General features: G+C 38.4%; 1 protein-coding gene across 14 annotated transcripts in view; it reads left to right on the forward strand.

Moving 5' to 3' along the window:
- The window catches only part of LOC123877130 (phosphatidylinositol-binding clathrin assembly protein LAP), a 46299-nt gene that overhangs the window by 7117 nt on the left and 12712 nt on the right, over positions 1-26470 (forward strand). For 6 of the 14 annotated variants that reach the window (XM_045923638.1, XM_045923639.1, XM_045923642.1 and 3 more), the window contains exons 2-13: positions 2660-2802; positions 7856-7931; positions 13815-13835; positions 17195-17297; positions 17617-17784; positions 18372-18510; positions 18957-19102; positions 19797-19971; positions 20653-20718; positions 21890-22091; positions 24177-24317; positions 25263-25541. In XM_045923638.1, the coding sequence (XP_045779594.1) occupies positions 2660-2802; positions 7856-7931; positions 13815-13835; positions 17195-17297; positions 17617-17784; positions 18372-18510; positions 18957-19102; positions 19797-19971; positions 20653-20718; positions 21890-22091; positions 24177-24317; positions 25263-25541 (1659 nt within the window). The remainder of the gene's footprint in view (positions 1-2659; positions 2803-7855; positions 7932-13814; positions 13836-17194; positions 17298-17616; positions 17785-18371; positions 18511-18956; positions 19103-19796; positions 19972-20652; positions 20719-21889; positions 22092-24176; positions 24318-25262; positions 25542-26470) is intronic. The other 8 variants (XM_045923647.1, XM_045923649.1, XM_045923641.1 and 5 more) reach the window with 7 other exon arrangements.

Here is a 26470-nt window from a genome sequence, read left to right on the forward strand (position 1 = left end):
TTAAAAATCCCGTGGGAACTTTTTTGTTATTGCGTGGATAGGATTGCGCTTGACGACAAATACTCAAAAAAGCAATGATGAGCTGTCCCGTTGGCGCCCTTCGAATTGAAATGTCGAAAATATACGAGTAGCACGGAACCCTCAGTGCGCGAGTCTGACTCACACTTGGGCGGTTTTTTATTTTTATTCAGAGTTACTTAAATTAGCCATTGATTGCAATATCACCCGTGGTAAGTGATGATGCAGTCTAAGATAGAAGTGGGCTAACCTGGGAAGGGTATGGCAGTTTTTATTGAACCCATACCCCTTTGGTTTCTACAACGCATCTTACCGGAACGCTAAGTCGCTTAATGGCACGGCTTTGTCGGTAGAGTGGTAACTAGCCACCCGCCGAAGTTTTCCGCCTGTGACTAGAGAAAATTAGAAATTATAACATTCCTTTCCTGTAAGCTGTGATAGCCTAGTGGTTAGAACGTCCGCCTCCTAATCGGAGGTCGGGGGTTCGATCCCGGGCACGCACCACTAACTTTTCAGTTATGTGCGTTCTAAGCAATTAAATATCACTTGCTTTAACGGTGAAGGAAAACATCGTGAGGAAACCTGTATGCCTGAGAGTGTTCCATATTCTCAAAGGTGTTTGAAGTCTGCCAATCCGCATTGGGCCAGCGTGGCAGACTATGGCCTAAACCCTTCTCATTCTAAGAGGAGACCCGTACTCAGTAGTGGGGTGGAAATGGATTGATCATGAACATTCCTTTCGCCTGCCGGGAATCGAACCCGGTATCTCCCACTGATAAGACTACAGCGCTCACCACTGAACCCGCGAGGTTGTCAGAAACGAACACGCTGAATAATGTTGAAATATTAACCTTTAACTGTTTTTATACCTAAATCGGTTATAAGATTTTGCAGGTGTTTATTTTAATAGCCGAGCTATTAGGTTATTTGTGTAATAAACTAACAACATAAAACATGTTAAAATATGCAGCATTCGTCTCTTCTGCCGAGTTCTATCGGAATGTATTTGAATGTCAGCGGCCTTGCCCCAGGCGATGCGAAGTTATGACGTAACATGATAAAGCCTAGGAAAGTAGATAAACACCATCTTGCCCTGTTAACATTCAATTAAGTACTATTTATAGTTAAGGAACTGACTTTAAAATATACAAATGTAAATTAAAAATTTATAACACCCCCGACAAGTGAAGGTTACAGTAACTAGGAAAGAGCTGATAACTTTCAAACGGCTGAACCGATTTTCTTGGATTATAGTTAAGAACACTCTCGATCAAGCCACCTTTCAAACAAAAAAAAAAAACTAAATTAAAATCCGTTCATTAGTTTAGGAGCTACGATGCCACAGACAGATACAAAGATACACAGATACACACGTCAAATTTATTACACCCCTCTTTTTTGGGTCGGGGGTTAAAAATAAAAATATTTTATTTTAACAATTGAGGATCGCAGTGTTAGTAAGTACTAAGTAGGTACCTACCTAATCATCTTCATCAACCTATCGCTGGCCCACTACTGAGGACGGGGCTCCTCTCAGAATGAGAAGGGTTTCGGTCATAATCCACCACGTTGGTAAGTGCGGATTGGCAGACTCCACACCTCTTTGAAAACATTATGGAGAACTCTCAGGCGTGCAGGCTTCCTCACGATGTTTTCCGTCACCGTTAAAGCAAGTGATATTTTAATTGCTTAAAAAAGCGGCCAGACTCGATTCTGGTCAACGGGAAGTACCCTATAGGTTTTCTTGACAGACACGACGGAGGGAAGGACGGACGGACAGACAGACAGACAGACAGATAATAAGGGTCCCATTTTTCCTTTGAAGGTACGGAACCCTAAAACATACAGAGTTGGTTATCGCGTTTTCTTCTAACATTAAACTCTTAACTAGGTAGATTTATTGGTTTATCGACCAAAATTGAAACTTTGCCAACGTTTTTAAGCTGCAACATTACCTTAAACGCGCTGTGAGATTGTGTTATAAAATTACGAAAGCGATTTGGCAATTCCATTTTCGTCTTTTTACCCGACTACGGCAAAGCCAAAAAGGAAGGGTTATAATTGTTAACCGACTTCAAAAAAGGAGGAGGTTCTCAATTCGTCGGAATCTTTTTTTTTTTAATTTAATGTATGTTCGATTCCTGGGAGGGGTTTGGAATTTTATAATTTCTAAATTACTGGTCCATGGTAATTACCACCCAACCGGCAAAGCCGTGCCGCCAAGCGATTTAGCGTTCCGGTACGATGCCGTGTAGAAACTAACGGAGTATGGGTTTAATGAAAACTGCCATACCCCTTCCAGGTTAGCGCGCTTCCATCTTAGACTGCATCACTTACCACCAGGTGATATTGCAGTCAAGAGCTAACTTGTATCTGAATAACCTAGTGCAAGTTTTGTGTAATAAACAAGTGTAAATTAAAAATTTATAACACCCCCGACAAGTGAAGGTTGAACCGATTTTCTTGGATTATAGCTAAGAACACCCTCCCATCAAGCAACCTTTCAAACAAAAAAAAAATCAAATCGGTTCATTAGTTTAGGAGCTACGATGCCACATACAGATACACAGATACACACGTCAAACTTATAACACTCCTCTTTTTGGGTCAGGGGTTAATAAAAAAAAATTCTTGTTTACAGATCTAGTCCACTGCACAAACGAGCCCAACGTTTCCATCCCACAGCTGGCCAACCTCCTGGTGGAGCGCACACAGAACACAAACTGGGTGGTGGTGTATAAAGCCCTTATCACAGTTCACCATCTGTTAGCGTATGGCAACGAGGTAAGATATATTAATAAACATTTTATCTTATTGTATACTAGCTGATGCCCGCAGCTTCGCCCGCGTGGATTGGTCAGATCCCCTGCAGCATGAGGATTGAGGAGTTGGAATCCAATTTTTTTATGAAACCATGTCGCAAAGTTCCTCTATCGATTAAAAAAGAAACGACGCAAATCGGTTCAGAAATCTCGGATATTTCGGTGTACATAGGTAGAAAAACACAACTCCCTTTTTGAAAGTCGGTTAAAAAAGTAGCCTATTTTACGCCCTGGTCAATCCTCTACTTGTCTGTGAAAATCCCGTCAAAATCGGTTCAGCCGTTCCAAAGATTAGCCTTTTCAAACAGACAGACAGACAGACAGACAGACAGACAGACAGACAGACAGACAAAAATTTTAAAAACGTGTGATTCAGTGTTGGTATCGTTCAAATAACCATATGAGCTTAATATGAGGTAGTTATTTCGAAATTACAGACAGACACTCCAATTTTATTTATTAGTATAGATAGTATATACATTTACATATATCTTATATAAGATAAATTTATAAAAGATAAGATTTATTAAAGATGAGATAAATTTATTTGGCTCAAAAACGAAAAAAAAATAGAAACAACTAAACATATTGACTTTAATTAGTTATAATAAACATTACTGTGCCTACCTGTTTCCCAAACTAATAAAACCTGTGTCTAGGGAAACAGGTAGGTACCCTATAGGTTTTCTTGACAGACACGACGGAGGGAGGAACGGACGGATAGACAGACAGACAAGAAAGTGATCCTATAAGGGTTTTGAGGTACGGAAAGTCTCGATCGGTCGATTTCGAAAAATATTAAACTTTTCGATATCGATACTGGGATTGGTAAGAAACCTAACTACTAATTACCAGGCTAGGAGCACATAATAGTGTTGAAGAGTTCAGGATTTCGTTACACAATGCACGAATGATCGCGCGTACAAAAATAGCGGCACTTTATTGACACAAGTGGTTATATTGACGACATACGAGCAACATAGTATCTGTGCCGTAATGGGTATGAAATACTATATGGCCTGATGAGACGTAGGTATTGCGATATTAAGATTTGATTGGAGGTACTTATGACCGTTCTGGGTTAGTCTTGCAATCGAGATTTCTCGGACTCATCTCTTTTGGTTAAGAAGCTATGTGTAATGTAGGTATAATATGTTCTCAATTATTAGTTGTGGTATGGAGGGACGTGTGGCTTACTTGTAATAGCACATATTATGCGTAAGCAACGTTGAACCATGTCGGTAACTAAATGGGTGGCCGATTTAGGTGCTGCATACCTAAAGAGTTGTCATATCCTCGCGTCTCATCTTAGGCCACGTCATCACTTTCCATCAGGTGTAATTGTGGTCAAGCGCTTGCCTATGAATAAAAAAAAAGTCAATGTCTTGGAGAGCATGACCGTTTATTACCACTAACATCTGATAATAACCGTTAAACCTACTTATTACCCGACTGCGCCAAAGCCAAAAGGAAGGGTTATGATTTTAGCAGTCTATGCTATGTTATGTGTGTATGCTACGTGATATGTTTGTATCCAGATTTTGTGTGTTCCACCGTAGCGCCTAAATTACTGGACCGATTTTGATGAATGAGTTGTCAATTGATTCGTGGGTAAAGGTCCGGGTGACATAGGGTATATTTTATACGAAAAAATTGGCCTAACTGATGTTACATCAAAAAAAGTGGGGGTCTCCAAAAAAAATTTTTTTTTTTTACTATTGAGTGGGATGTCAAATGAAAGAGGAGAAAATTCAGAGTTTATGAATATAAATATTACAAGTGTAAATTAAAAATTTATAACACCCCCGACAAAGTATCTGAGTTTTCCAAAACATCATTATTATGTATCAAGGCAACGTCCATCTTGACAGCTTGACATATTTTGTCAATTGACATAATATTATGAACCTAACGGTTATGTAACCTTCTTTTCTACAAGAAAACTAGAAAAGAGCTGATAACTCTTAAACGGCTGAACCAATTTTTTTGGATTATAGCTAAGAACACTCTCGATCAAGCCACCTTTCAAACAAAAAAAAGTAAATTAAAATCGGTTCATTCGTTTAGGCGCTACGATGCCACAGACAGATACACAGATACACAGATACACACGTCAAACTTATAACACCCCTCTTTTTGGGTCGGGGGTTAAAAATATACCAAGTGACAGGAAAACAATTTGACTCTAATATTTCAGCGTTTATTAAGACGATCTAGTCGGGTTTTAGTTTTCAACTTTATCTTGTTTTGAATAATGGCTTTATGACCGTTAAACCTAAAAGACGGAGGTTTCCTTTAGGCGATACGTACGCAGAAAGATCTGGGTACAAACACGTGGGTCGTAGAAGAGAGGGTGGCTTTGAAAGATGAGATAGCGGAGGCGTGGAAACCGTAGGAATTTTACCAATTACTTCGACTGAACTTTGACATCTCATTCACAAGGAAATGTAAAAAAATAGCAATATATTTAGAAATAGTACAAAAAACGAGGTATTTATTTGTGATTTTTTTTAAATACTTATTACAACCGAATTACTTAGTACCTATAACAATTCATGTTTCAAAAAGATTAAATAGCAGACTAGGGCTTTAAATTGTACTATTTTTCAACTCTAGAATTAGGTTTTGATGAGCAGACCCTGGGGCACAAAATTAAAAATTACAGAAGGACGGCCATTCAAATAAAAAAAATAAAAAAGTACATATCTTGTAAGTACGATAATACTGAACCTTTCGTGTGCGAGCTAACTCACACTTGACCTTTTTTATTATCAATCTTGATCGTTTGCTAAAGTTGACGCGTCACAGAATTTCTTCAATAGCCCGGTAAAGTGATTCTAATCCGATTCATAACGCACTTGGCTCCTTTTCAATGGAAGTTAGAATATCTCAAATCAAATATTGCAAAGAAATCTTTTACCTATTATAACTTTTGATCTCTCATTCACATTTGAACAGGTGATCGTAATCGATGCCTGGTTGAATCAATTTGCAATTTCCTGAAGCGAGAAGCTGCGAAAACGAGATTTAGGGGTCCGTACATCGAAAGAAAAACGGACCCTTATAGGATCACTTTGTTGTCTGTCCGTATGTGTGCTACTTTACTTGTGCTATAAAACCTGACCTGAATTTCATGATTCTAGGTCAACAGGAAGTACCCCATAGGTTTTATTGACAGACGGACAGACAAACAGACAACAAAGTGATCCTATCAGGGTCCCGTTTTTCCTTTTGAGGTACGGAACCCTATTAAACTACTTCAGGATTTAGCTAGATGTACCTGTCCTATTATAAGTTGAAGCTTGAAGCCCTTATTTGGGAAATTACGTCTTCCTATAGAATTCCGAGACAACATACCGAGTAACAAGATGGTTTCAAGCAAGAGAAACATTCGGAAATGCAATACCTACTTATCGGGCGTCAATAGGCTTCAATAGAAAAATGAATTGCCATAGCCTAGCGTGTAATTTGTTTTGAGAGAATATGAATGTTGCCAAACGCTTTGAGAAATCATTACAGGACATTATGAAAGCCTGAATTTCTATTGTATTCAGGACTGAGATATAATATTGTAGCGTTTGTTTCGCCATTTGGGCAAACGTCGATTTGTTTCCTTTTATTGTTGACTAGATGATTTTTTTTATTTGCATTCTGATACAATTTAGGCCTTGACTGCTATCTCGCCTAATGGTAAGTGATGACGCAGTCTAAGATGGAAGCGGGCTAACTTGGAAGGGGGGGTTACACTAAACCCATCCCCTTGATCGGTTTCTACACAGCATCGTACCGGAATGCTTAATCGCTTGGCGGCACGATTTTGCTGGTAGGGTGGAAGCTAGCCACGACCGACGCCTCCCACCAGACCAAACCAGAGACAATTTAGAAATGTAAAGTCCCAAATTGCCCCTGCCAGGAATCGAATCCGGACCCTCCGACTTATAAGACAGCGCTTGCGCCATGAATCGCCATGATGCCGATTTAGGGTTTTGTAAAATGCCGTGGAAAATAAAAGATTTCCTGAGATAAAAAGTAGCCTAGGTGACTCTCAAGGTTGCAGTCTGCATTCGTACGTAGTTGAAATTCCACAAACACGTACGAAGCGATTTGCTTCCTCGTTTCTAATTCGAATCGCGAGGGTATGGCTCAGTTTTCCCCTCCAATTTTAATATGGGTAGTTGGGTACCCAAGAGTAACAGGCATCTTTTAGGCAAGCGCGTTCCATTTAAGGCTGCATCATCACTTCCCAGCAGGTCTGATTGTAGTCTAAACCGTTGACCTATGAACTTATAAGACGTGTATTGTTTATAAAATGTATTTATCTTTAGAAGACCTCAAGACCCGAAGATTAGCATTTCAAGTTTTTAACCCGTTTTCGCGGGTCAAAAGTTAAGTTTTACTAATTCGCATATTTGCTAGCTTAGGCTATACATACAAACACTACTCCATCCCACACATTTTGTTACTCGGAAAATAAGACACGTCTGGCCCTACCGGGATCTTGCTCTATAAGTAAATGTTAACCTCTGAAACATAAAGATCTAAAACCTTTTTGTTACGATTATCCAAATCAGTCTTTTTGCGATTATAGATTACTAGCCGATGCCCGCGACTTCGCCCGCGTGGATTAAGGTTTTTTGAAATCCCGTGGGAACTCTCTGATTTTCCGGGAAAAAAGTAGCTCTTGTGCTAATCCAGGATATTATCTATCTCCATTTCTTTCAGCCAAATCCGTGTAGTACTTTTTGCGTGAAGGAGTAACAAACACACACACACACACACACACATACACATACACACAACTTTCGCCTTCATAATATTAGTGTGAAGTGTGATATTATTAAGTAACTTAACTTGTTGTAACTCTGTTGCGACGTGATTGAGGAACAAACCAATAAACAAACACAATTTTGCATTTGAAACACAATTTTGTACCTAATGATTAAGTAGTTATGAATTTACGTGTAAATATTTATACTCATTATTATACTTAATCATTATTTTTTCTTTTTTTTCAGAGGTTCACACAATACTTAGCGTCGAGTAATTCCACATTTCAATTAAGTAATTTTCTCGATAAAAGCGGAGTACAAGGTATGTACTATTTTACTTAATTATATAAATATAAAAAGATTTTAGTATAAAATTAACAGACCATATATTAATATTATTGAATAGCGTTAAGAACTTTTAATAATAGAAGTTAGTGATAAGGATTACTTTAAGTAATATTAATCAATTAATGCTGCAAATAAAATTCCTAGTAGAAGAGGTAAAATTCCTAGTAGTAGAGTTAGAGTTTTTTTTTTCGTGATGTAACCACAAATTCATGGTTTTCAGATTTTCCCCTCACTTGTGCTATAAGACCTACTTGCCTCATGATTCTGCATAGGTCAAAGGGAAGTACCCTATAGGTTTTCTTGACAGACACGATAGACAAACAGACAGACAGACAACAAAGTGATTCTACAAGGGTTCCTTTTGAGGTACGGAACCCTAAAAATCTTAAATACTAAAATGCCATAAGTCAGGGTTTAACCTCGTTTTAAATTAACTACCGTTTCAGTGAACTTGGCAAGATCAAAAGTAGGGAATTATGTTCCCCGCAACAGCCGACCTCGTTTGTGCCGGGTCGAATCCAGCTTGTATCACGCTGTAACAAGCAGGCTTATGTCATTTGAACATTTCAGTAATTGCCTTTCAAACTGGCTAAATACCTAAAACTTCCCATTAAAAAAAACCGGCCAAGTGCCCAGACTTAGACTCGCGTGTCGAGGGGTCCGTACTCGGGTATTTTTTCCGATATTTTGCACGATAAATTAAAAAGTATTATGCATAAAAATAAATTAAAATCTGTTTTTTTAGAATATACAGGTAAAGCCTTTTCATACCCACTTGGTATAGTTATCTTACTTTGGAATTATGAACACGTAATTTTTTTGTTGTGATTTAACTACAAATTTACCTACTTGCCCAATTTCATGATTCTAGGTAAACGGGAAATACCCTATTAGTTTTCTTCATAGACACGACAGACGGACAGACATACATCAAAGTGATCCCATAAGGGTTCCGTTCTTCCTTTTCAGGTACGGAAACCTAAAAACTTTGAATATGTATAATCCTTATTTGGGCATGTATTACATGAACATATTAAATGCATAACGCTTAAGGAAGTTCTCATCATCATAATAAAATTTATTATTAGCATATTAATACTATTTACATTAATAGCTACAAAACACCTAGTAAATTATCCTAATTATTATGATATAACAATAACACAACGTAAGTATAGTCAAACCGGAGGCCCAAGGGCTAATAGCCATAAAAATAAACTAATTAGTTTATTCCAAAAGATCATAAGTCAGTACTTACATATTCAAAAAGCTAATATAAGGTAAGTTTCAATATCAAATGACGTCATTAATAATTGCAGGAGAGTCTATCTCGCCCCCCATATTCTAGAAATACCGTAGTGTCATATCCAGACACGTTTATTAAAAAATACTGCGCCCGTCTAGTCTCGACCCTTTGCCAACTCACTGGCGCCCGCGTTGGCCATTATGCTTGGCAATTACGATATTGACCCGACCTTAGGGTTCGTCGACACTGTCTGACCCCGTAAACGCACGTGCTAACATCCTTTTATCTATGAACATTTATTCCTTGGTATTTACTATACTTAGTTTTCCTAAGCTGACTTAAAAGATAAACAAACGCAGAAATCTCGGAGAACCTAGACCTTCTGGAGCTAGCTTTTCAATCGTACCAAGATTTCATTGTCTATTCGCGGTAAAGGCGGTTAGAAAGAAGAAAGAAAGAAAGAAAAACGTTTAAGTATTTTTGAAAGCTGTGCCACACATTACCAGTTATACCTACGGGTTAGGTTATCCCGACGCCTCTACTTCTTAGCATTAAAGTCAAAAGACCTTAAGCAGAAGAAGCGCCGTAATAAACGTGTCATGTGGGGCGCAACCCGAAAAAAAAGATCCCAACTCAGCATAAATGTTGTATGCCTTGCCCATACACAAAAACGCAATCATTCAATCCGAAATCCGTGAAAATACGTTCCGAAATAGTCATAGAACTTGTTGTACGGTAGCTAACGCACTAGATGCGACTTCCGTCATCCGTGAGAATATCTCTGATGTGCCTCGGATTCAAATCGGACATATTATGACGTAGATATGTCAAAGATGTCCGCTGAATAGCTTGGATTCAGATCAGAGATCGGACTAGTGCGTAAGCAATATCCAAATTCGGTCTGAGTTTTTGGAACATTCTGAGAAGAGTGCCGGATTGAGATTATAAATCACTAGCTTGCACGGCTTCGCTCGAATGAAATTTCTGAAAATAAAATTCCTTTCTTAGTGGAAGACTACTTTATAAAGAGAACTTCGTAGATATTAATGTCGATTAGAAAATAATTTCTCTCTTGTAATGATAGTAAATTAAGTAATACTTAATAGTCTTATGTACAACCATTACTTAACACCTGAAATAATCAGTATGTACATAATACACATTGATGAGTCAAATACATTTTGCGGGTGATGAATACAATTAAGGGTTACTTTAAACACTTCTGCACATCTGCATCTGTGTAAATATTACATACTTCAACTTGTATCAATCTACAAAAATAAAGCCCCGAATTATTGAAAGGTTTTTAACTCGGGTGTTTTTTATTTTGTAGACCTTTTCGGAAGTCCGTTGAGAACCCTCAATGGCACAACGGCGTGACCGGGGCGCGAACTGAAAAAAAAGAAATCCTGCAAAAAAACTTATTCCCCGAAATAAACTGAACTTTGTTCTGACTTCACAACTCCGTTTATTAATACTATGGTATGGTATGGTATAGTAGTGACTACCAATAAAACCAAAATTAAAAAAATCATGAACATGTTAAAATAGGTAGATTAGATGTAATAAATCTTACCAGAGGATTTCCTTATAGCTCCATCATATTAGTGAGTCTAGACTATAAAAATTTAAGCGCCATAATACAACAATTCTATTATTAATGTGTAACCCATGTACAGAGTAATGTTTTATTTGCAGCATTAATAACTAATTATAGCTAGACACAGACTAAAGATGTATGTTAGACGGAGGTCTGGCTGTAAAATATGTTTACTTTAGCCAGCCAGAGTCTTGAATGTAATTTTTAGTGTCAATAAAAGTAACTAGAGGCTGTGTTAATCTGTCAATTTGAATGTATATAAATACGGCTGAATGTCATGATTATTTCGTGATATATTTAATCGTGCATTCACATATTCAATTATCGATATCTTAAACATAATCTCTCATCACCGATTGCGAGACGATATTGAAACGAATTGTGAACAGAGACGTATCGCGTGTCGTCTTGCCCCTCATGCGAATGTGTAAATGCACCTTTAATAATGTACTATCGACATATCTCACAAAAACTATCTAGAGATAAGTTTTGGGCTAAAATATTCAGACGTGCAGGAGACCATTCAGCTAATGTGTAGATGGTCATGCTTTGACAACTATACCCCTTATCAGTGTCAGACAGATTAACGCGAACTCAAGGCGCTAGTCTTAGTTCTTCACATTCTGGCGCCCCCTTCCGTCTATTTTTCCTTCAGTCTGAGTATCTACTCGTACAACGAGTAAAAAACAATATAACAACACAGTTGTTATGCAATTAATGAGTCATTGAATCCTCGCTGACGGGCTGATCCGGTGTTAAGTGTAATAATACGTTACAGTGTATTTTATCTCCTTATGTTTTCAGCTTTTATGCTTTTTTATATACACAGGAAATGCCTAACGCAAACCCCTCCGTCAAGGGAAACGGAGGGGTTATGTGGGGATTGCACCCACTAAAACCTGTGTTTGTCCTTCAACGGACTGGTGGCTGCGCGGATATCACTTAATAGTATTCAGGTCCCATCGCTAGGCTGGCTGCTACCAGCCAGACACGTCTTAAAAGCGCGCCCGGAACACAGCGCGCTTACCACCTGACCAATTTATATTTCGTTTGGCGAACGCCCCTTATGCCCATCAACCGCAGGCCGGTAACTCATGGAGGAGGTCATTTGCCCTCCGATTCCCGATGCATCTCTTGCGAGAGGGGTCCGCCATCAAAATTTCCCTCTCAAGCAATTATGCCTGGAAATTAGTAAAGGCTTGGGCACTCAAGGCGCTGATCTTAGTTTCTTCACATTCTGGTACCCCGTGTACTGTCTATTTGTTCTTTAATCTGAATATCTACTCGTACAAAGAGTAAAAAACAATATAATAACAGTCGTTATGCAATTAATGAGTCATTGAATCCACGCTGACGGGCTGATCCAGTGTTCACCGGAATCGCGTTACAATAATACGCTACAATGTATTTTATCTCCCGATGATTTCAGCTTTTGTGCCTGGAAACCAGTAAAGGCTTGGGCATACACACCGCGTGACGGCAGCGGTTCGCGATGTGACCGATCTGAACGTCTTAAAGGTAGACCTTCGTAGGTCGCGGTCGAAACGACTAACGCCCGTTACACGCCGCAGCTGACGCAACATCTTTCGATTCGGACGATTTGACGCGGGGAATAGTGCGAGGTTTCATGAGATTTTTGTTCTAAAATTCATTTCGTTCGACTCGTTCTACACGTTCGGGTCGGATAAGTGTGCGTTCACCTTTGGGAGGACACTCTGTGCTCATTACTAACGTTGCCCTTTGTCTGGCCAAGCCCTTAAATGTATTTCAACTGTAATTTCAATTGAAATGATAGATCATAACATTATACTTTTTATGTTTACGATTTATATTAAAAAACAGCATTTGTATGCTGTAGACTTGTAAATAAGAAGTGAGGAATATATTTAGAGATCTTTCACGTTATATTAAAAACTTCTTTATTGAAGATATCACTATTTGGTGTAAAATATAAAGATTTCACAACAAAAGCACTTAGGCCCCAATTTCTCGGTTTTTGCACATAAAGATGGTGTCTTGTAAAAAGTTCTTATTATTTAAGGTTGCACTTGCCAGATCCTAAACAACACTTAAAACACGGATACCTAGAATAAATTATGAGGAAAAAATTTAATATAATGTATGTTAGTTAACGCACAGTATGTTGCAAATATTTCAAGTATCAAAATTGCATGGCACCGTATTTTATCGTACTGGTTTCCGGACACAAATTATGCAAAGCCAAAAAAAAAGAATTGGCCATTTGACTGTGAACATCATAATAAAAGTTTGTTGAGGCCGGGCCACAATACAGCGGCGCTGCACAGCGCGTCGCGGCATACAGATTACAGACCGTTCAACATCTCGTCCCCTGCCGTCATTGTTGGCACCATTGCTTTGTTTGCTTTATTCCTTAGAACTTAGGGTTTATTATTGTGTGATTTACAATGGTGCCAACATGGACAAGTTATAGTGAATGGTCTGTAGAAAATATTTTGACGCGAAGTGACGCTCCGCAAACCTCCGCTGTAACACGGAACGCCTTTGTATTTCGTAGACAAAACCTTGGTGGCAAGTTGTAGCATTCTTCTTTAAGACCCATTATGTACGGTCGACTAGTTGCCCGGCAACTCGGTCGTCGGCGACCGTTGTTATCTGTGATTTGTATGGAACTTGCCGAGTCTATACACACGGAGTTGCAGCGACTCCGTGCGCATAGGCACGGCGACTTGCATATACATACTTAAATTACAGATTCTAACGGTCGCTGTCAACTGAGTTGCCGGGCGACTAGTCGACCGAGCGTTATTGCTCTAAAACATTAGTTTTTTAAAATCCCCATGTTTTTTTAGCGATGAATCAGAAACTATTTTTTGGAAGTTTTAAAAATAGAACGGCAGAAATGTCTACCAAAAGTTACTGAATCCTCCTACAGTATTTTCTTACAATCTTCTTAAACCATCTATCCCACCTACCCTACTTGTTGTATATTATATTCTAACTGATATTAATTTCTTATCGCAACCGGAAAGGCGCGGCCGGCGCTCGGATCGGTGAGTTTACTGAAACAATATGGCCGGCTTTTGTCACATGTGCTCGTATTGTTTAGCGGGACACGCTTTTATGGATGTGGGTGCAAAATTTGCAAATATCTTTAGTTTTGCACTGATTTTGTCTTTGGAATCATCCATCTACTTCTACTATGTCACAGAAATTCTATAGCTTCTTAGTGACTTTAAGGCTGATTTTATACTTTAAGAGTCTATAGTACAGCGTAATTTGACGGTGTTCAGACTTAAGTTTCAGTTAAAACGAGACAGATTTATGTCTCTGGCATTAAACTGTCTCGTTTTAACTCTAAAGCTAAGATCTGTAGAGTGCACTTTGGCTTTGCTCAGATTTAAAGTTTCAGTTAGAACGAGACAGATTTATGTCTAACGTGAATCTGTCTCGTTATAATACTAAGAAAAGAAAGAAAGAAACACTTTTTTTTTTACTTTGCTCAGACCAAAACGAGACGGATGTATATGTCACAGAACTTGTCTTAACTCTATTTTAAGTCAGCAAAGTCAGTCAAAGTACGCGCTATAGATATCACCCCAGAGCCTTTGCACACTACGACTTTTTGACGCGCAGTACATAGAATACTGCATCATCATCAAAATGATGAAGAAAAAGTAGAATGTCAATGTGTTTTATTTTGTTTGTAGGCATGTATGTGCTTGCCATTTCATTTCTCGGTTATTCGGTCTCAAGAAAAACAAATGTTGAGGAATGGGGTTAGATTTTTTTGTGCTATCATTTTTACAAAAAAAATATCCATACCGTCAGTTTACTGCAAGAAAGCATTAATTGCAGAAAATCATGAAGTATAGTTTTCAAGAACTATGAACTCAGTACTATATGACTCATAATAATTAATAGAGGACACAACTACAATGACCTCAAGATGAGTTCGTACTTGCCTCCACAACATAGAGTTAAAGTTCATATTTTTGTTGTAAACTGTTGATGATTTTTTGCTATTAATGAGTTCTTGCAGTAAACCGACGATATTAGAAGAGTGTAAAGGTAGTATTAGCTTCAAAAAATGTAATTCAGTTAGTATTTGAAGTTTAAACGCACTACGGTTTACTTCTGCGGGTAAATATCGCTTACAGTACACGCGCACTGGTGATACAAAACCGCAAGATATTTGTTTCTGAAACGTGTCTTCTTATTGAGGTTCATTAGTTTATTCAAATGAGATCCAAACTATATTTGTATGGAAAGCCCTGGGGAACGTGCTAGTGTTACTTTCTCTTGAAAATTTCTTTGAAGCACAAAACCGCACGGCTAAAACACGACCGTGATTAACCGTAGTGCGTTCTAGAACTAATTCTATACAGTTTATTGTTATTACTTTATTAGTTAATGAAATGACACCGATAAAACGTATGGAAATAGAAATATCTACCAACCACTTAAGAGGGGTCTCTCCGTCACTCGCTTCATACAAACGTAGTTCCAATTTCATTTGAATATTAAGCAACCAAAGTCCATGAAATTTTGCAGACATTCTAGAAACTAATGTCTATGTCTGTGGTTTTCCAGATTTCTGTTAAAATATTCGGTTTCAAACTTACGTGGTCTTAAAAATTTACATACAAATCTTTGAGCCCCTGTAATTTTAAAACTACATATTTTTAGAAAAATCTAAAACACCACAGACACAGATATTAGTTTCTACAATATGTCTGCAAAATTTCATGGACTGTGGTTGCTTAATATTCAAATGAAATTGGAACTACGATTGTATGAAGCGAGTGACGGAGAGAGCCCTGTTAATACCAGATAATTGTACGTTGACTCATACTATCTTGTTAGAAGAACCAAACAACCTTGATTGACTTTATATAGGTCGTAGGATCACTAATGCACTTATACCTAGAGATAAAAATGCACGCATATGTATAATTGTTTATTTGTATATCATTGCACGGAGATTTGTGTTCAAAATGTGTTGTTTTTGCCCAACGACCCTATTATACTATGCACTTACTAGATGGGGCATTTCGATCTAAAGCCGTGTTCTATGACGCTGTCAAAATTAGTATGACAGTTTGGCTAAATTGAATCTAAATGTAATGCTCTCCTTTTCCGCAGGGAGCATTATGAAAGGGATTATTTAGACAAAGCATTATTTACACCTGTCATTTTAGTGTAGTCGAGATTGTGCACAAGAGAATTAGCCACACTGTTGGTAATTCTGTTATGCACAATCTCTAAACTGCACTAAAATGACAGGTATAAATAAGTATAGTTCGCGACAGGACGAGATGGCAATCGGGGTATGAGGCGGGGGGAACGCCCCGCTCACCGCCCCCGCACCGGATTGGCGCGGGGGTTGTGCGGGTGTGCGGGGCTCCCCACCCCGATTAGCATCTCGACCTGTCGCATACTATACTTATGTTAATTTTAACTTGATAGTCTGTGAATTGTTGATAGATCGAGCTATCAAGTTATAAGCAAAACCGAGTAGCCCCTAAAATTTTTAGTTCAGAATAACCCGTACAGTGCTTAGATGGTATATAGAGGTCATTGGTTTTCATGCTTTTGTAGCGTTTGGAGATGCATTTTTTTTAAATACTTCATCTTCCCACGAAGCATGAATGCGTTTTCATACTATCCGATCTATTATCGGTACCAAAAGTCCGACAATCGATTACTAGTTACAATACTTTTTCGGAGAATATCAAAAACTGTAAAAAAAATACCGAAACCGATGTATTGAAACTGTCATCACTCGATTCTCAAGGACTTGCGAAATTCCGGCCAGAAATATCAACACTTCGCCATCCGACTTTTGTTAGGGTCTTGCACATAAAATATGACTTTTAAAAGACTTTTTACCATTTCTATCTCTTGGTAATGAATCTATCATTGGTTGGTTTGAAATGCTACTTCTACTGAGAGTAAGCAGAAATTGTTATTCAATTTCATCAACTGTTGTAGCTAATTCTGTTGTACATAATATCTAAACTACTGAAATTGCAAGCCTCAATATATTGCTAACCCTTTCAAGATGCTTGGTGCGGAAAAGGATAGCACTAGATTTACCATTAGATCTAGAGCGCACTTTGACTTTTCTCAGATACTGTTAAAAGAGACAGCGCTATACCGCTGGCATAAATCTGTCTCGTTTTAACTGAAACTTAAGTCTAAGCAAAGTCAAAATGCTCTCTGTAGATTTCGACCTGACTTGTCAATTTGGTTTTGAGGTTGTGTCCAATAGAATTGCCATAATATCATCCACATTGAATTATCCCCATTATCATCTTCTATGTTACATTTATCCTTCAATTTCCTAGCCGGAATTTCGTCAAAGTATGAGAGAGCTATGAACATTTTAATTTTCTTTCAATTTGTTCAGGATATGACATGTCCCCGTTCATCCGGCGATACGCCAAATACCTGAACGAGAAGGCCCTCTCCTACAGGACTGTTGCCTTCGACTTCTGCAAGGTGAAAAGGGGGTGAGTAGAAAAGGAATAACTTTCCTGGTTTTTTTTACCCAACTGAGGCAAAGCCAAAAGGAAGGGTTATGATTTTAGCAGTTTATGTATGTGTGTATGTTTGTATCCAGATTCTGTGTGTTCCACCGTAGCGCCTAAACTACTGGACCAATTTTGATGAATGAGGTGTCAATCGATTCGTTGTAAAGGTCAGGGTGACATAGGCTAAATTTTATATGAAAAAAATTGATTTGAATTATTTACTTGCCTGATTGCGGCATACAAGGATGTATTTTTTCGTGTCATTTTACCTAAGAATTTGTTAAAAATTCTTTTACAGAAAAGAGGAAGGCTCTCTCCGCATGATGAACGCAGAGAAACTGCTCAAGACACTTCCAGTACTGCAGGCTCAGTTGGACGCGTTACTTGAGTTCGACTGCACCGCCAACGACCTCACCAACGGGGTCATCAACATGTGCTTTATGCTGCTATTCCGAGATCTCATCAGGTGAGGAATTATTGTGAGGTGTATTGTCTTTCTGAGGTCAAAGTCAAAGTCATTTATTCAATTTGGGTACTATTGTACACTTTCTGATTGTCAAACAATGGTGTAGTGGTGATAATTAATTATGTTAACATAAAACAAAAGCTACAAGAGTTCCACATGCGCCCAAGTCTGAGAAGAGCCCACTACAAACTCAGCCGACCCTCTTACAAAATCACTTATTCTTATTAGAACTATCAAAGCTGTTTGGCAACTTATTCCCAAGCTTTCTTATCATTTAAATAATCCTTTACATTGTAATAGGATGTTTCAATCAGTTTACGTTTTATGAAAACTTTGAACTTGTTGAGAGACATTGAGGTCGATGAACTATTTATTTACCTACTTATTTGAAACTCAAATTATATTAAATTGAGTAAGCATAGTGTGGACATCCTTCGGAAAAATGGAGCCACTATATTACTATGCAGAGGGTGGCTGGAAAGGAAGACTACTTGGTATAGTAACCTCATTGAGTAAGGTCCATGTCACGCAACATACGTCCACAGGCTAAAATGATGACGGTGAATTAGAAATTGTCTATTTTGCAGGTTATTTGCATGCTATAATGACGGAATCATCAACCTACTGGAGAAGTACTTCGATATGAACAAGAAGAATGCGCGGGAGGCTCTCGATCTCTATAAGAAATTCCTCATCAGAATGGATAGGGTCGGAGAGTTTCTGAAGGTTGGTATCTTTTCTTATTCATCATATTGTAACACTAGCTAATGCCCGCGACGTCGTCTGCATGGACTACACAAATATCAAACCTCTATTTTACCATCTTAGGGGTTGAATTTTCAAAATTCCTTACTTAGCGGATTGCTTACGTCATAATAGCTATCTGCAAGCCTTTCAACTCGATCCTTCCAGTGGTTTCGACTGTGCATTGATAGATCAGTCAATTAATCATTCAGTCAGCTTTTCCTTGTATATCAAAGATTTTGAGATATTGAGGTCCGCGTGGTGGTATTTTTAATTCGGGAACTGTAGACTAAAAATAGCCCATGTGTTAATTCGGGCTATAAGGCCTAGTTATCCATTGATTTCCAGCCAAATCAGTTTAGGTGAACTATTTTTGTTTTCATTGGAACAATAAAAGTAATTATTCATTAATGTTTCCTATATTGTAGGTAGCAGAAAACGTAGGGATAGACAAAGGCGACATCCCAGATCTGACCAAAGCGCCAAGCAGTCTCCTGGACGCCCTTGAGGGCCATCTTGCCAGTCTGGAGGGCAAGAAGGGATCCGCTGCCAATACTCCCACACAGACTGCCAGGTAGGGCTAGAACTCCTGTATCTACTGGCCGACTCCTGTATCTATCGAGGGATGTGTGGCCTTTTGGGACAGCGCATATCAAACGATAATTAAAACTTTGCTCATTTTGATTGTATTTAAAAAAAATAGTCAAGTATGAGTCGGACTCACACACGAATAGTTCAGTACCATCGTAAATTTCATATTTCTAGGGCAACCTGAAGTACCCTATAGGTTTTGATTCCCTTGATGGGTCTTGCCAGATGCGACGGACAGACAGGCAGACAGACAGACGAAGAAGTGATGCTATAGGGGTTCTTTTTTTTCCTTTGACAGGTACGGAACCCTAAAAATATAAGTGGTCAAGTAAAAAGAAAGAAATGATTAATGTCAAGTAATTTGAGTTTAAAGTTTGAAGTAGGACTTTGTCTGTGTTGGTGTTGACTGGCGGGCGTGCTCTGCCTTTTTGGAGTGTTTTTTTTTTTGTTAAAACTGTCTAGAAAGTGCTCTAAGGGGGTACCGTGCGTATGTCGGCGAGCGCCGGCACAGACGGGGTCCATACTTGTATATTTTAACTAACTTATTACAAATAACTACAAACTTGACATTGGCTTTGTAAAGCCAGACGAGAGAGAAAAAAAAAGTTTGAAGTACGAAATCTGGTTTATATAATGTGCAAAGAAAGATCTGAAACCTCTCTAATGTTTATTTCCAGTGCCCAGAAAAACGTAGCGAGCGTAATGGGTGCTTTGTCATCAACGTCTTCGTCGTTTGGAAACGCGGCCGCGTCCACGCGCCTCGACTCTGCAACGAACGGCAATCTGTTCATTGACGACTCCTTGAAGCAGCAGGTGCTGGCTGAGGAGGAGGCCGCTATGAACCAATACAAGGTATGTAGCTGGTCTATATGGACCCTGATGTCTTTTCCTAGCGTCCAGAAGAACGTGGCGAACTTAATGGGGGCTCTATCATCGATGTCATCTTTATCTGGAAATTCTGCGACCAATGGCAAGCTGTTCATTAATGTATGACGGTTTGGTATTTGATCGAATAATTATATTCGGTTGAATAGTTATATTCGGCCGAATACCGAATCTATACTTCTATACTAATATTATAAAGAGGAAACCTTTGTATTTTTGTATGTTTGTATTGAATAGGCTCTAAAACTACTGGACCGATTTCAAAATTTCTTTTACCATTACTTAAAGGGATTCTTCCGAATCCGTATAGGCTATATTTTATCCCGGAAAATAGAAAAAATAAATGTCCACCCGTGCGAAGCCGGGGCGGGTCGCTAGTGTTAGATAAAGTGGCCGAATACTGAATGGTAACCGAATATTCGTGGCATTTCTAATCTTTACCCGACTTGATCTGAAACTGCACTTCATCACAGCACTTTTTACAGCTAAGTCGTTTTTCAATTCATTTTGCTATTATGCAGCATCTACAGGCATAGAAAGAAAAAAGAGATCCTTTTTTTTTGTTTTCATAGTGGGCAATTTAGTCGGAAACTCTACACAGTCTACAAGCTAGGTTTTATCTAAAGCACAGCTCGCGATCTTCCACAGGTGCAATTATTCCAAGGCGACGCCATCACTGGCGAAGAAGACGTAAACGTCATAGCGGAGAGATTTGTAAGAGTTCTCATTATAACGGGATAAGCTTTGTAAAATCGTCTCTTATGTTGGTCGTTCGAGAACGGAGCTTGGGATTTGGCGTTAGGGCGGTTTCAGACTAGCGTTTTCTTTAATAACCGGCCAAGTGCGAGTCGGACTCGCGCACCAAGGGTTCAGTATTTTGGGTATTTTTTCCGATATTGAGCATGATAAATCAAAAACTATTACGCATAGAAATTAATAAAAATCTGTTTTAGAATGTGCAGGTAAAGCTCTTTCATATGATATCCCACTTGGTATAGTTATCTTACTTTGAAAATTGAAAGTACATACTATTTATTATTTGTTCATGAACACATTTGATTTTTTTTTTTTGTAACGTAACCACAAATTCACGGTTTTCGGAATTTTTCCTTTATTTGTCCTTTAAGACATACCTACCTGCCAAATTTCATGATTCTAGGTCAACGGGAAGTGCCCTATAAGTTTTCTTGACAGACACTACAGACAGACAGAACAAAGTGTCCCTATATGGATTCCGTTTTTCTTTTTGTGGTACGGAACCCTAAAAAATGGCTCGCGCATATTCGAGCTTATAACCGCATCTATGCTCGTATGATATGACAAAGGGACATGTATACGCGCATACAAAACTTGAAAAACGCTTTTCTGAAACCACTGTTAGGGTCTGCTTTTCAACTGCGATGTGTTTATGTAATTTGTTCAAAAATATCAAACATTTCACGTATGTCTCTGTATCTCTTTCTATATATAGCTCTTTCTCTCACACATACACACATTTGCGTCCAGAGAGTCTTGTGCGATTGCACATTTTTTGTATATGTCCATATATATTTTATGCTTTCATTCAGTATTGATAAAGGATGTGAAATGGCCATGTTTTCCTCATGAATTTATACAGCTCTCTCGCTCATACATAACGCGTTCAGGGAGTCCTGTTCGATAGCACATTTTTTATATGTCCATATATGTTTTATGCTTTCATTCAATATTGATAAGGGTGTAAAATGGCAGTGTTTTACTCATTGATTTGTACTAAATTCATCTATCATGCTGTTATTGTTCAAAAGGCTAAATATGGTTTCCCAGAAAAGATGCCGCCACGGTCGACCGTAATGTAGGAGTGAACAAAATAAAATTAAAGAAAATCCCATCTTCTCTCACACAGAATAAAGTACAATCTCCAACGAACTCTGCCGCCAACAATCCATTCCTATCAACCGGACCACCAGCAGGCCAGCAACAAAATCAGAACCAATCTATCGTGGACCTCTTCGGCCCAACACCGTCGGATGCGGCCAACACTAATGCAAGCAAGGCGTCTGATGATCTGTTGTCTTTGGGCAACCCGTTTGCGGATATGTTTGGAGGTACGTCATGTCGATTATAATACGTGCCAATAGAGAATATTAGTCGAAATGCCACGGACACGTATAAAGCGATTGATCTTTTCCTTTTTGATCGCACTAGGATAGGGAACACCCTTCCGACATCACCCTCAAGTCAAGATATCGTCTAGGCAAGCGTGCTCCATCTTTGATTGCACTATCACTTGCAAGCAGGTCTGATTGCAGACTAGCGCTAGTCAATAAATTAAAAAAAAAAAAAAAAAAACTAAAAATCAGCACTAATGATTCGCTCTCAGTTACACACTATACCTGTGAATACTGTGGGAATGCGATGGAATGATTAACGCCGCTTATTACGATTACTTTTTTTATTGGCATTACAGCATATCCACCGAAAATGGTTTTTGTCTACAGTGTTCTAATATTGCAAAGGTTAATAAAATTTACCCAAATTCTTAACTGAACTCAATTTACACGTATTATTATTATTAATATTTGAAAGGGGTTACACTATTTTTAGGGGTGAAAAATTTGTACAGATTTGAAACCAATTAAATGTCCGAAATCGCTTGAAAGAGGGCACCTAATAATGCACTTAATCACTGTAAAATATGCACTCATTGCTTAAGGATTAAAAAATTTCATGCACTAGAATAAAAAAAGGTCCGCGAGTGATGATAATAATATGCCCGTAATGTATCCTGACGTTTCGTTTAAACTGATAGCCCAGAATACTAACTATCACTGCAACACCAACAAAACTTAATCTGTAACATATGACAGTCAGTCAGTCAGGGATTATTTTTTACTCTCTTGCATTCGGACCGCTGCCATGTAAACACGTGTCTTTTGCCTTCCAATAAATAATTATAGTGTGTGCCTCAAGTTATTTTCGTGGTTTTTATATATATAAAGCACCAACCTTGAATCTGTGCCTAACACTCCATCAATACGTAAAGAAGCGACACTCACTTCCCCTGCCAATATATCGTCGTCCGCAACGTAGTGGCACGGCTACTGGCACAGCCGCGGTGGCCTTACTTGGTCCTCATCTTGTCAGTTGGGTGAAAAGTACAGACGTTGCTTATTTATAGCGTTGTCTCGCTCGATTGACTTCGCTCAGACCTTTGCTCTACCTTGACCCTCACACACAAATCGTGTGCGGACAGGCATGTGTTCCGGTAGAAGTTATAGGCAATTAAAGAGTGTGGTAATAGTAACAGAACATGCGATTCATAACAATTTGAAAGTCATAAGATGCCTTTTAAAACGGTAGATATTAAAACTAAAAACATGTAACTAAAACACTAATAACGTTCCGATACGATATCTTTTATGGAACTTATAACTGTGTAACGACCTTACTTTTATTAGTGTCTCAAAAATGGCCATATTTGACCAGTTACAGGTCATATGGGCTAAATTATTCATTGGTGTTTCATAATTCGATAAACGTTGAACTGTTTTCAGCATAAATAGATTATGGGATGAAATTCCTAAAAACCATTCAATATAATCGCTACGGATAACGTTTATATTTCATTCGAATCAGAACTAATCGTTAAAATCCTAACTTATTTACATCACTCATCACTCGCTGAATGTTTGTCCGTTATCAGTATAAATACATTATGGGATTTCCCTTCTGGACATAAATCATTTCAAAGTATAGAACAATTTTTAAAGTCAAAGTTAAATCATGACTTCGTCTGTGTTAGTGTTAGCTGGCGGGCGTGTTCTGCCTTTTTGGAGTGTTTTTTTGTTAAAACTGACTGGAAAGCACTCTAAGGGGGTGCTGTGCGTGTGTCGGTGAGCGCCGGCACAGACGGGGTCCATACTTGTATAGTTTCCCTAACTTGACACTAGCTAATCTTTGTAAAGCCAGACGAGAGAGAAAAAAAAATTAAATCATTTATTCGAAATAGGTTCCATTGGGTACTTTTTGATAATCAATTGTTGGATTTGTTGCATAATTACGTAAACTTAAAATTAAAGCTGCGAGGGTTCCAAACTAAGGGGATTTAAATAAAGCTTCTTAATCAGAGGGTTAGAAGAGGGGAAAGGGGGCTAGATAGGCCACTCGTATTGACTTGGGCACGTTTCTAGCGGCGCCTGCGACCACGGCATCGCCCGCATGGCAGAGCAACGGCTTTGCCGCTTTCCCCGCCGCGCCGGCCACGTCGCAACCCAACTCGTTCGTGTCCGAGGCTAACTTCACTAACGTTTTCAGTAACAATGACACCGCAGGTGAGAGGCTTTCTATTGTAGATCGCTTTGAGGTTGTCATGTGCGTCAAGGCTTAATAAACTAACAGCCTGTTAAATCGGCACTATCAATTAAACAGTAGTCGGACTAACTGCCGATCTGAAAAGAAACCATTTTTATCAATTTATGATCGATTGAAGCGTATTTGAACTCGTGTATGTATCAAGAAATCTTAGTTTAACGTTATCTACAAATTGTTTAAATGTGCTAATTGCTTTTATGAAATTACAGTGAATTGTAATTTTTTTATTGAAATTTTTAATCCAAAATATACTTATATGTATTTTTTACCTGAAAGTATTTTTTTTTAAGAAAAACGCACATGGCAACCTCTATCCAATTCACATTCTTCTTAATGGTGTTGGGACAATTGTATTATATTTTGTAAAAAAATAGTATAAGTCTACCTTTTAGTGTTGAATTACGATCTAAACTGTACTTACACCACTAATTTTTAATTACCATAATAAATTCTGCTTAATCAGAATTCGACACTCAACATATTTATGCTGTTTAAGAAAAAACGAATTAAAAAAAAATTATTGCCATAATAAATATTGTTAGCGCACTTGTGACGCGTGGTGCTGCCATGACGTTTCGGTATTCGTAGCGTAAACACAGCGTGTCCACACATTTATTCATCATAATTTCCAAACTAAAGAAACTTTATTAACTTTCTCAAATTTTAATCGATTGCACATTTTGCCTGTATTTTTTCCGGTTCTTGTCCCAAGAATTTTTATGGTAATTAAGAAGTAGCCGTGTATATTGATGGAGTCCTTTTATTACTTCGTGGAACTTAGGGCTGCAGCAGTAGTTTTCCATGACTCCCTATCTTTGACTGCTGGCATGACATGGTTCCACGAGAGTACCACTCTTTTTAGGTCTGCTTCAATGTGTATATTTAATTGGTAATTATTGTGCAAGCTGCCGCGAACCCTTTCATGGGTATGGGGGACCCGACCCAACCGATAACCGCCTCCCCGGCCCGACCTCCGCCCCCAAACGTCCAACCCAAATCCGCCTTCGACGACCTCGAGGATGTCATGCGAATGTCGCTTGGAGGCTCACCAGCTAAACAGCCCCAGCCGATTACCCAACAGCCGCAACCGATGCCGTTCGGTGACGTCATGAACATGCCGATGTCTCAACCGATGATGTTCGGCTCCCCGGCGAGGCAACCGATGATGCCGATGGCTGCTATGGGTTCGATATATGTTACGGAATGATTTGGTGTTTTTTTTTTGTTTTTCTATGATGATGACCAGTTTTATGTTCTGTGGGTTGATTGGATTTTGTTGTGCTGTATTTTTAACCCCCGACCCAAAAAGAGGGGTGTTATAAGTTTGACGTGTGTATCTGTGTATCTGTGTATCTGTGTGTTTGTGCATCTGTGTATCTGTGTATCTGTCTGTGGCATCGTAGCGCCTAAACGAATGAACCGATTTTAATTTACTTTTTTTTGTTTGAAAGGTGGCTTGATCGAGAGTGTTCTTAGCTATAATCCAAAAAAATTGGTGCAGCCGTTTAAGAGTTATCAGCTCTTTTCTAGTTTTCTTGTATAAAAGAAGGTTACATAACCGTTAGGTTCATAATATTATGTCAATTGAAAAATGTCAAGCTGTCGAGATGGACGTTGCCTAGATACATAATTATTTATTTGAAAATGATGTTTTGGAAAACTCAGATACTTTGGATAGCTATAATCCTAGAAAATCCGTTCAGCCGTTTGAAAGTTAGCAGCTCTTTTCTAGTAACTGTAACCTTCACTTGTCGGGGGTGTTATAAATTTTTAATTTACACTTGTTAGTTGTGCTTTGTGGAGATCTCATACATACTGTTAATAATTTTACAGAAACCTTAGAATTCCTGTTAGAATTAGGAATAAGGTTTATTTGAAATCCACGGGAGCTTCAGCTAAGCAGTCGTGGGCAATCGCTAGTTATAGTTTTCACAGTTGATATAATATGGCCAATATTTTGTGAACTCAATTTCGGAGTGTCACGGATAATAGAGTAATGCCTGAATTTTGATCATTTTAATATTTAAAAAAAGTGCTGAAGGAAAGTCCATATTTTCAATAAAACCACTAAATTCAGCGAAAAAGACTTTGTTAATAAAAAATTAGAAATTTT

The sequence above is a fragment of the Maniola jurtina genome, chromosome 22 (assembly GCF_905333055.1).
Source record: "Maniola jurtina chromosome 22, ilManJurt1.1, whole genome shotgun sequence".
NCBI classification, from domain to species: domain Eukaryota; kingdom Metazoa; phylum Arthropoda; class Insecta; order Lepidoptera; family Nymphalidae; genus Maniola; species Maniola jurtina.